Genomic DNA, 12,420 nt, shown 5'->3' with positions numbered 1-12,420 from the left:
ACACACACACACACACACACACACAGTCACGCTGCACCCACCCACCCACCCACACACACACACACACACACACACCGGCACACACACACACACACACACACACACACACACACACACACACTGCACACACACACGTGCATAAGAACAGTCCAGAGTAAATCTGAGGGAATTAACATCAGTCGGACGGTTATTTCGTTCACAAAGTGAGACAGAAACACAGACATAGTGTCTAGACATACAACAACGCAGACACAACAGTCTAGACCTTCAAACTGGACACTCTGTTTGGACAGGCACACGTGACAGGTGGAGTAATCGAACACACGTTGTCACAGTGAGGTGGCCATCGAAATGTCCAATCATGAAAAAGTACCTCGGGGGACACAGCTCAACCGAGCCGGCCCCACATTCTAGCATCAGCGCAGTGGCTCCTTCACTGTGTTGTGATTGCTTGTTCTGCCCGCGCGCGATGCTTGAACATGAAGTAGGGGCGGAGCTTAAGGAACGAATGTGATTGGCTCACGTCCTTCAGCCGGGAACGCTATAAGCCCCAACAACGCTATGTCCGCACCACTCCTGATCGGAAAGGCAAAGTGAACGTGTTGAGAACTTACGCTGCGGAAACCGTTTCATGGGGGAACTTGGAATCTTGTCCATGTGGTGTAGTAGTGTACGTCGCAAGATGCCACTTCGTTTGGAATACACGTTGATCCTCGGAGATCTGTGTCTGTGAAAAGTGTTTTGTGGTGCGTGGTAGAGTGACGGTGGTGGAAAAAAAAAGTGCCCGTGAACCTTAAAAAAAAAAAAAAAAAAAAAAAAACTGAGCTGTTTTTCTTTTTTCTTGTGCAAGGACTGCCCGACCACAGACATTATGGATACCTTTTCCAGTTCTGGGCCTCCTTGCGAGAGTCCCTACAGCGACGTAACCTCAGCCAGCCCAAGTCAAGTTTGTCTGGACTTATTCCAGCCCATCAGCCCGGGATTCATCAGTATGGACGGCCTGCGAACGGGCCAGTTGTCAGTGCAGTCCGCCACATCAGACAGCGCCGCAGATGACTCTGAACTCCAAGAAGAGAGTAGTAGCAGCAAGGCGGCCCTTGAAGAATTCCTTTTTTATCAGTCCCTGGTTGTCGGCTCATCTGACGCCGTGCAGGCGCACGCTCACCATCTCAACATAAAACACCAGACTGGCTCGTTGGGGCTGCCCGTCAGAACCCCTTCCACTAGTCTTACACCCTATTCAGATGTAGCTCAGCCGAAGAAGCCGGGGAAAGAAGGCGTTGTGAAGAGGCCCATGAACGCCTTCATGGTCTTCGCTCAGGCTGAGCGTGGACACCTGATGGCCGGTCAACCTGATTTGCACAATGCCAGAATTAGCAAACATCTGGGCGATGTTTGGCGGCTCTGTCCCACGACTGTCAAAGAGCCGTACATCGCTCATGCGAACTGGTTGAAAGAGCTGCATCGTCAGGAGCACCCTGACTATAAGTATAGACCACGTAAACGAAAAGCTGCTGGGGAGTCCCCTATTGTCACAGATACAACCCCCTCCTCCTCCTCCTCCTCCTCCTCCATCACTGGGGAGGACCAGAAGCCCGCGGCCAAGAAGCCCCGGAAACCCTCCAAGACGCGAAACGGGGCTAGAAAACCCACTGGACAGAGCGCCCACGTGGTGCCAGCCTCGGTAAGTGTTGACTTGTTCTTGTTTTCGGTTCTTGTTGTCATTTGTGTTGTGTGTGATCGGTTTGTGCTGTGTGTGTGATGGTCTGCCTCCGTGAATCTGTGTTGATTTGGTTCTTGTTTTGATTTGTCTTCTGTGTGTGTTTGGCTGCCTTCATGAATCTTTGATTTTCTGCCAGTTGTTTGTCTCACTGGGGGTGTCAAAGCGTTGCATGTTTGTCACACCACATTTACTGTACGCGCTAATCAGGTCTCAATATCGGCCAGTGCACGGAAAGTAGGTTAATATTTTAAAGGGTCAGTTTATCAGTCAAAAACAAAAATCTACTCTCTCTCTCTCTCTCTCTCTCTCTCTCTCTCTCTCTCTCTCGCTTTCTGTCTCGTCCTCTCTCTGTGTCTCTCTGCCTCTCCCCTTCTCTCTCTCTCTCTCTCTCTCTCTCTCTCTCTCTCTCTCTCTCCCCTCTCTCTCTCTGTGTCTGTCTCTCTCAGTCTCTTTCTCTCTGTCTCGTCCCCTTTCTCTGTCTCGCCCTATCTCTCTCTCTCTCTCTCTCTCTCTCTCTCTCTCTCTCGCTCTCTGTCTCTCTCTTTCCTCTATTTCTCTTTTGTTCTTTTTTCTTCTTTTTTTTTTCTTTCATCCATGTAGGTTCTTCCTCCTTTCCTCAGGTAACGGGGACAGAGGACACGCTTTTTATTTGAAAACGAGAAAGGAGACAGGGAGGAAAGTGTGTGTGTGTGTGTGTGTGTGTGTGTGTTGTACAGTTCAGCCATCAATATTTCTCACGGCTGTACGCAAAGTGGTTTCGACGCAAAGGGAAGTCAGTAGAGTTTGTGTCACCTCAGAGAATAGTAACTTCCCTTACTTCGTTGACCCGTAGACTAGCAACATCACACTGCGATAGTTTCGCAACGAATCCGTGTGACAAGCTTTGACTCAAGGTAATCTATATCAGAACAGACAGCTGTATGTTTTACTCTTTTTCATAAATGTAGAATTAACAGACACTTTCGAACTGAGGCTGCATACATGAAAGGTTGATCTGACTATTCTATTGTCAAAACGCTCGTTTCCTCTTCCGACGCCTTCGCATCAAATAGTTTACACTTCTCTCTCTCTCTCCCCCCGCTCTGTGTGTGTGCGTGTGTGTGTGTGTGTGTGTGTGTGTGTGTGTGTGTGTGTGATGGGCGGGGGACTGCTTAACTCTTTCTCCCGATTTTGTTTTCAAACTTTGAAGAAATGACACATGAACATTGGTTAGAAATTCTGCCCGGCGGTGCACTTGTTTGGGATTCGAAATGGAACAGGGGTGAACCCAGAGCGTGGGAAGAGAAATCCTGCATCTGAGTCAATCGCTATCTGACTGATAATGTGTCTGAGAGAAGTGACTGATAATGTGTCTGAGAGAGCTGACTGATAATGTGTCTGAGAGTCGTCACCGTCACCGTCACCGATCCCTCAGATTCCGAATCCTTTGGGGCGCCTTCGAAGCTTTGTCAACCACCTTTCTCCAGTCCTCGCGTCTCTCGGCCGCTCTCAGGGTGTCTCTCAGCTCCATGCCTGTCCACTCTCGGATGTTGTCCTCCCATCTCTTCCTTTGTCTGCCTCTTCTTCTTCCTCCCCTCACTGTGCCTTGTAAGATTGTTTTAGTAAGACCAGAGGAGCGTGTGACATGACCAAACCACTTCAGTTTTCGTTGTCTGGCGAGTGTTTGAAGGTCAGTATAGGGCCCGATTTCATTGCGGATGCGTCTCTTGACTTCTTCATTCGTGATGTGGTCTTTGTATGAGATGCCTAAGTCTTCGTCTGAGAGTACTGACTGATAACGTGTCTGGGAGAACTCTTGTCTGTTGTATCTTATAACCCAAAAGTAAGATTGTGTACAGTGAGAGGCCCCCGTGGATCTTACAAGCGATAGCACTCACCAACATTACGTATAAAGAGGAGATAACCTTGATCGTAACGTTACTTAAATCACTTCGGTGAGATTGCGTTTGATGAGAGATGTTGATATTTACACAGCGAGAGAGTTCAGATACTCCCAATCTTTTTTTTTTTTTTTTTTTTCTGCCTGGCGACAGTGATTCCGATTTTAGTTAGGTACGGTCACTGCTCTAAAAGCCGTGTTTCTAAAAGGCTTTGTCTTGTTTTCGAAAAGCTATTTCAGTCCGTCCGTACTTCTCAGCCAGCTCTTTCCGTGGCGGTAGCAGATTGTTCCGACGTGGGACCAATTTAGCAGACACACATCACTGCTCTTTCGGGGTTTTCAGGCCACTTGGGTCAAGTACACTGTCACAAGACTTGAAGAAGTCGATGAGGTATGAATGTAGGGCCAGGTCAGGAATTAGTTCATCTGGATTACCTGTCAGCCTAATTGTCTGTGCTGCTTTTATTATTATTATGATTATGATTATTACTCGTCTGTGGCAACACAGCAAGGTTTTTAGTCTCGGTTGGACAAATAGCAGGGATTTTAGATCGAAAAGTTAGCTGTCTGTGAGTTTTTGGACCCGGGTACGACACTGTCGCAGGAACAAATGTGTCCATGTTGCATTCAGTCACAAGATAACGTTGGCACTAGTACACTAGGTTGTAAAATGAAAGATTCTAAGTGCTGGTTTGGGAGCAGTGTGTGCGCGCTCTCGCTCTCGTTCTCTCTCAATCTGTGCCCCGCATTCCCCCATCCTCTCTGTCTGTTGCCCGCCACATCCAGTATCTCTTTCATGTCCTCTCTCTCTCTCTCTCTGTCTCTGTCTCTCTCTCTCTCTCTCTCTCTCTCTCTCTCTCTCTCTGTATCTATCTTGAACTCCCACGTGCGCACACACACACACACACACACACACACACACACACACACACACACACACACTCGAGATGTGAGGTACACACACTCATCCCAGTTCAGTTGTGTCCCAGATTCTGTTAGTCCCGAGATCATGTATGTGTATCAGGTTCTAGGTATATATGTCCATGGTCCATGGTGTCCCATTCTTAGCACTAAAAAAGTAGGTCACTATCATGTAAAAAGTACCGTCACTGTCCTTCACATGGCAAAGCATCTTTCTTTCTTAAAATCATTCGGGTCAGTTCAGTTACAGAACAGAAATATGGGGTCGAAGCCGGCAGAACTTGGCCATTGGAATTAGTTGTGTTGTAAGGAATACGTCGAAGGGGAGGGGTACTGATAAATCATACGTTTGCAAATCTGTCTGATCGGGTACTTTCGGACGGTTTCGGGTAAGAACAGGTTCCGAATCGTACATCGTCGTCATCATCATTATTCAGCCATCACGTGTGGAATAAATGGCCCCCACCCTGGGGTGTTCCGCTAACCCCGCCCCCCCCCCCCCCCCGCCACCCCACCACCACCACCACATCCCCATTTTCCCCTCTTCCAGGTCAGGTGTTCCGCTTCCCTCCCCCCCCACCTCCCCGATTACCCCCCATCCAGGACAGGTAGGATCTGGGACAAGCACGACCAGACACACGCACACACACTCTCACACACACACATACAAAGTGCATCTAACTTTATCACCTTGTGCATCTCTTTATCTTTTTCTATCTCATACAAACCATCTCTCTCACACACAAAACATCTCTCTCTTCCTCCCACCCCCACCCCCCCCCCCCCCCCCCAGCCCCCCCCCCACTCCCCTCCATTGCATCTCTATTATGTTTCATTGTAAACGCCCAGGGCTTTTGTATCATTAGATTAGGCGTACCAAATGTCCTTTTGTTATTATTTCTGTCGTCAGATTCATCTCTTCTCTCTCTCTCTCTCTCTCTTCATATTCGTTTCATATGAGCGGTTGTCACTTTCTGCACCAAGTGTGGGATTTAGGATGGGATTGTTGTTGATTGTTGAATAGACGCTGTTTTTGATTTGTGTTTATGCTTTCCGATTCGGTTCAGTCACAAGGTTAAAATTCAGTGGAATGTGTGTGTGGGGCCGGGTGTGTGTGTGTGTGTGTGGGGGGGGGGGGGGGGGGGGGGGGGTGAAAACAGGACAGTGGCTTTTAAGTAGCATAAATGGTGTTTTTTCTCTACGAGAATGATGAAAAAAGGGTATTATAAATGTTTGACACTAACACAACAGAACACAACGTATCACACATCACACAACACACAACACACACACACACACATACACATACACACATGAGGGCACACATTGACATCGTCCTCGATACTCTACCCACAGCAACATGTATTTATGATGGATGTACCCCATTTCTGTGTTGCAGACTTTGTCTCTAGATACACCCCCACCCGCTGATACTGAACTTCTCTACCCGGAAGTGCCAGAAGACCTTACTTATCCTGCCATCCTGGACGGAGCAGGAGCCGAACCTGAACTGGGTGATGGTACCCAGTTCATCCCTGACCTCCCGGATCAGATCGTATTTGAACTACGAGACGTTCCTGTAGAGCTGGCGTATCCTGCCATCCTGGACGGTACCCAGTTCATCCCTGACCTCCCAGATCAGCACGTGGATAATACAGACGGCTCAAGCAGACCGTATCCTGCCATCCTGGACGGAGCAGGAGCCGAACCTGAACTGGGTGACGACAGTCAGTTCATCCCTGACCTCCCGGATCAGCACGTGGATAATACAGACGGCTCCGGCAGACTGTATCCTGCCATCCTGGACGGAGCAGGAGCCGAACCTGAACTGGGTGACGATGCCCAGTTCATCCCTGACCTCCCGGATCAGCACGTGGATAATACAGACGGCTCCAGCAGACCGTATCCTGCCATCCTGGACGGAGCAGGAGCCGAACCTGAACTGGGTGACGACAGTCAGTTCATCCCTGACCTCCTGGGACAGAACCCGGCCTTCGAACCTCGAGACGTGGCGGTACCACAGGCCGTGGATCCAGACGGCTCAAACGGAGAAGTCCTGTTGGCTGATCCGGTCTTGCCCACCATGGGACTCGAAGTCATCACATTTGATGACAGTGACGATTTCGGTTTCAATACCAGCGCGGAGAACTTGGTGCAGGGTTCTCAGGTCCACGACATTCTGGATTCCTACGAGGGGGAGCTTCCAGACATGTCGTCTTTCCAAACACACTAGTTCGTGTTCTCTCACTCATGTTCTCCTCGCACGCTTTGCCGTGGCTCGCTGTGCTGGGTTGCCATGCTTGCATATTGACGAACTTACAAGTACTTTGAATGTTTGGGTTTTTTGGTGTGTTTTGTGTGTGTGTGTGTGTGTGTGTGTGTGTGTGTGTGTATTGTTGTTGTTGTTGTTGTTGTTTTTTCGACACAAGAAAAGTGCTGTGGAATGTATGGACCAGTGCGATGGACTGCACAACTTTATTGACTGAGGCTTCATACTGAACTTCTCTCTTTCCCCGGCCCCATCCACCCCCCCCCCCTCCGCCCCATACCCCCCGCATCCCCCCTCCAACACACACACACCCCGCCCCCTCTCTGTCTTCTGTCTCGTTCAGTCACCATCTGTTCTATCTTTCCTGTTGTTGTTTTTTTCCCATATGACTCATACCATTGTGGTGGCAACAAAATGATGATCTGGATGAAACACTTGGCTCAGTTCCTTTTGTATCATCGTTTTATAACCCATAATATACGTAACAACTTTTGACACACAAAACATACCGCAAACTGCAGCGCATTACAAGCCATGCCATATGCTCATCAAAATACCACGCACTGCAGGATAAACACATTTTGTCCCACGTCATAAATCCGTCTTTTCATTTTATCTTTTTACAATTATTTATCATGCCACATCATATAGCATCTTAATACTATGGCCAAATTATCATGTGTATTTTATGAATGAAACGTACAAATAAACAAGGGATCTACTGATGTTATCCCCAAGAAGTGTTCATCACAACATTGTGCTCGTGGACTGAGTGGTTTTGAGACCAAGTGTGTGTGGGAGTGGAGGGGGCGTGAGAAGGGGGCACAAACCAGACTCGTGTTGTTGCACTGTACATACCGAGGGTTGTCATCGACCAGGATGACTACTGCGGCCGGTTGGGCTATTTATAGACTTGTGGCAGCGTGTGAGGTTCAGTCATTGAGCGATGGATGTCAGCGAGGCTGGAATCGGGGCAAGTGCAAGATGGTGTGATGTGATAGGGAAGTCTGTGAAGATCGTGGATGATCCAGTGAGGATCTTCACGAGTGATTCAATAAGGAAACGTGAAAGAGGATTCGTTGAGTGTGCTGACGAGAATCATCGCAAGCTTGAAAGGTTACAAGGGACCAAAAGGGTATCTTGAGCTGGGAACATTGTCGTCGTTGTGTCGTCTCACCATCTTTCTTTCCATGGACCATGGACGATGCATGGTGAGAAGCGAACAGTATGGCGGGAGGGGATGACATCCAGGATGTTGTGTGAATGAACATTGTTGCATATTCCTCTACAGAATGGAAACGTGTAATATGGACCTTTTTTAATTATTATAAAAGGCAGTTGCAGAGGTGTGTGATTCGAGCTCGCGTGAAAGCATGTATGTGATTGCAGTGTGAGGTTTACGCTTGTGGTTGTGTATGGGAGAGTGCATGTATCCGCCGTGAGAGAGAGAGAGAGAGAGAGTGTGTGTGTGTGTGTGTGTGTGTGTTTGTGCATGTACACATGTAGAACTGACTACGCATACGATTCATAATCCCCGCGGAGAACAGCTCAAATTTCACACAGAGAAATCTGTTGTGACAAGTAACTGTATAAGATACTAAACGCAAAACAGTATTTCATACAGATGCCATTATAGATCGTCTTATCAAACCAGCTGACTTAGTATCTTAAGATAATGGACACTGGTGTTTCTAAACACACAGAGATGTGTGTGCGTGTGCTCCCTGTTGCGTGTGTGCACGAGTGAGCGTACTTTGAGTTCAGTCTTGCAATGATTGTCAATGATTACATGCATTGTACAGCGGGAGACGACCAATCTCTGTAACTCTGGCCAAACAAAATGTTTACTTTTCAACCAGTTACACCATTCAGTTTGTCCCGCAGTTTGTCTGTGTATGCTGAGTGCGTGTGTCAGCTGCGATGTCTGTACAAGAATTCGATATTTTCAGAGCTCATTGATGTTATTGTGATAATTTTTGTGAGCATTGCAGCTAAGGTGTACATATACCGAACATTATTGTGTGTGACTACAAGTGCCTGTACTTTAGGTCAGTGGCTCGTCCTTAACACAAAGATGCAATTTTTTTTCTGTATCGTCAGTAGGGTGACCATTCTACCGAGGTGGTTGGTTAGCCCACAAAATACTTGGTCAGCTATCATTGTGCCTATTTGTAAAACACCAATACACAGTTTGTTCACGTGTTCTTGGTGAAAACAAATTTCGAACACAAACCATGCCTGTATTTTATATATTCAATATTTTTGGTGCATCTACATTCAATGTTCTTATTCTCAGGACCAACTGATGGTATGTTTTTAATGTGGAAAATATGAATTAATGATCTTGATGCATAATAATCATATTCGGTGTTTTATTGGGTTCTTTTTTCTCTCTCTCTAGAGCTTGATGTTGATGTTACTGTTCTTTCTGCCAATGCAGCTGGCGCATTGTCTCCACAAATGCTGGACACTTTGGGAATCGGTGCTTAAACGTTGATCAGCATTATAGATGGTTCTGAGAGTGCCTGTAGATTTTAGAAACGTCTTCAGATGCTTGGGATGTCTGCATTTAAAAAAAAAAACGTTTGCAGATAATGCGAAAGTTCCGGTTCGATTTTGGAAAGATATGTGAAGGTGACTTAATATGGACGCATGTCTGTATTTCATAATTCTGAACTTAACAGATGTACGTTTGTATTGGTGTATGAAGTTTTATAAACATATACATTGCCCATGCTCTGTCAAAATATCTAGACATAATAATGTTCTTAGTCCAACCCCCCTTCCCCAACCCACCAGCCATTTTTTTCTCAACAACGATGTCAATGTATTTGTGGGCATCCTTTCGTCATGTTTTACAAATTTTATGTAATGCATGTGGATGATGCCTCAGGACCCTAAACTACAAATTCAAGTTTCCTTCTACCTGTAATTGCATTATATTCGCAAGCAATTACTTTACCCACCAGTGGTGTTGACAACGACGTTGCAAAGTCTTGACATCAGGTGTAATGTGTTTTACACAATGCCCTATGCACAGATCATAATACGAACTTGCACTGGAACAAAAGCTTCTTCCTAAAGTGTCCATTTTCAGGGTTGATTTCTACCTTTTGAGAAACGAGTACATTCAGGTCAAAGTCGTATGGCTAGTGCGATTTTTAATTTTTTGAGAAGGTTGTTCTTATTCCAGTTTTAGATGCTTTGTTTAAGTGGATCAGGATTTTCATGTCTCGGTGTAGGCTGCTGTCGGGAACGTGGCATTCTCAGCTTCCTCAATGTAGTGTCCATCTTTTCACACTTTGCAGTCAGTGGCGTCGACCTGGTTACATCTTGGGACAAAACTTCCGTTTATTTTGTAGACAGAATGCCGATGTCGTTGTGACCATACACCCCATGTCCTGGTTCATGGCTTGGGTCAAGAACATGCCCAGCACCACTGACACGGTCAATCCATACGGAACGAACTGAGCGTTTCTCGTTTTGCTTTCAAGGCGATGTGCCGAAAGGCCCGTCGGTCAACCACTTTAAATTGGCTAACAGAGAAGAACACATATCCATAATGCGCGAAGAAGAATGAAGATTCCGAATGAAGCACAGCTGATTAACATGTAAATGGACTAGGTAGATGGTTGAGAAAACAGTTTGTCTGGATCTGGACAGACGAAGGAAGAAGGCACACTCGTATAGTCCTTGTAGTGAGACCCGTGTGTGAGGACTGCATGCAATTTAAACGGATTACAATGTTTTGAAGAAGTGCTGAATGATCTGACATTTTGATTACGAAATACGTGTGTTTAAAATGATTCTCGCAGTATGAACTGCACCAGTATTTTGACTGCTTTTTAGATATTCGTTTTCTATCTACAAACGGACATTTTTTTGTAAACTGTTCTTGTTCTCTTTTTAAAGCAGGTCATGGAAGTTGGCATTCCGTCTGTTGCAATGGGGATGTAAGTGAAGGGTGTATTGTCTGTTGCAATGGGGATGTAAGTGAAGGGTGTATCGTCTGTTGCAATGGGGATGTGAGTGAAGGGTGTATTGTCTGTTGCAATGGGGATGTGAGTGAAGGGTGTATCGTCTGTTGCAATGGGGATGTAAGTGAAGGGTGTATTGTCTGTTGCAATGGGGATGTAAGTGAAGGGTGTATTGTCTGTTGCAATGGGGATGTGAGTGAAGGGTGTATCGTCTGTTACAATGGGGATGTAAGTGAAGGGTGTATTGTCTGTTGCAATGGGGATGTAAGTGAAGGGTGTATTGTCTGTTGCAATGGGGATGTAAGTGAAGGGTGTATTGTCTGTTGCAATGGGGATGTGAGTGAAGGGTGTATCGCCTTGGCCTGATTTTTGAATGTTCACTTCTGAAACATTTTTTCATTATACTTTTAATATTCATTGTGCAAAGATTAAAAACCTGTGACCGATTTATATCTGCTGGGGCATGGTTAAGTATATCACGTGACTTCAAATGTTTGTCAGTTTTTGTTTAATCTTGTGAAGTACGTAATGGAGCTGAAATACCAACCACGCTAATGCCAAACCATCTGCAGTGTATGTAAACCGACGTTTAGTGTCGAGATATGTTTTGACGGTGAATCTATGTTTAGTAACAGTTATGCATCATACCTTGTATCATCTTTGAAACAAGGCCACAAAAGTAACACGGAAATACCTATTTTAATGAAAGGCGGTGAGCGGTAACCATGTGCCTTGAGCAGGTCTAGGGAGTGCGGTTTCTGTTCTTCTCAGACCTCTTTAATGAATCCTCTTTTTTTTCTTTTTTTTTTTTTTACTTAAAGGTGGACTTGTGTCATGTGCAGATTTCGATGTGTATTTCAGAACACAGGTCAAGACGATATTCACTTAATTATTACGGCATTTGCGCCATGTGAGTGAGGTGTGTGTTGGTTGGATGATAGACCACTGTTTGTAGACCTATGCTTCAAATCAAAGAACAGCTATGATGATGTTTTTTTTATGGATTTTTTTCTTACTACAATAAAAATGAACTCGATGATATGAAGTTGCTTCTGGATGATATATATGTGAGCGAGGTGTGAGTGAGTGAGAATACGTTTGTGTCTTCTTTCTTCGACTCTCTTTCTTTCTCGTTTATTTTACACCCGCACACATGCACACGAGTTAACTCTCTCTGTTCCGTCTATCCCCCTCCCCATCTCTCTCTCTCTCTCTCTCTCTCTCTCTCTCTCTCTCTCTCTCTCACGTGTCTTTACTTGCTTCTATTTCTTTTCTGTTTCTTGAGACCTGAGCGTAAAAAAGCATGCTTATCGCTTGAAAACATGAACAATCCAAAGACTCACATATTACACACACACACACACACACACACACACACACACACACACACACAGGAATGCAGGAAGTTTAATGCAAAGGCCACCAGACTGTCCACATAAGCACACGTACACATAAAGATAATTAAAAAAAAAAAAAAACTGCGGAAAAATCAGATTCTACAGAACTGAAAGAGAGAGGGCCGGAGAGATGTATGAAGGAAGACCAGAGTCGAGCTTGACAGAGCTGAGTGCAAGGTATGTGACAACACGAAAGAGTGATCGTTCAAATTGTAAGATCCACAGACGACGAGGGGTAGCCGAATCATCGAGCT

General features: G+C 45.8%; 1 protein-coding gene across 1 annotated transcript; it reads left to right on the top strand.

Annotated features, from left to right (window-relative positions):
• The first annotated feature begins 587 nt into the window (after positions 1-587).
• Positions 588-11,814, top strand: LOC143279701 (uncharacterized). Its single transcript, XM_076583806.1, has 2 exons — positions 588-1,684; positions 5,923-11,814. The coding sequence occupies exons 1-2, from the start codon at positions 872-874 to the stop codon at positions 6,754-6,756; spliced, it is 1,647 nt and encodes a 548-aa protein (XP_076439921.1). The 5' UTR covers positions 588-871; the 3' UTR covers positions 6,757-11,814.
• The last annotated feature ends 606 nt before the right edge of the window (positions 11,815-12,420 follow it).

This window comes from Babylonia areolata, chromosome 3, assembly GCF_041734735.1.
Source record: "Babylonia areolata isolate BAREFJ2019XMU chromosome 3, ASM4173473v1, whole genome shotgun sequence".
Taxonomy (NCBI): domain Eukaryota; kingdom Metazoa; phylum Mollusca; class Gastropoda; order Neogastropoda; family Buccinidae; genus Babylonia; species Babylonia areolata.
Note: the sequence above shows the minus strand (reverse complement) of the source record. Positions and strands in the feature narration are given on the sequence as shown.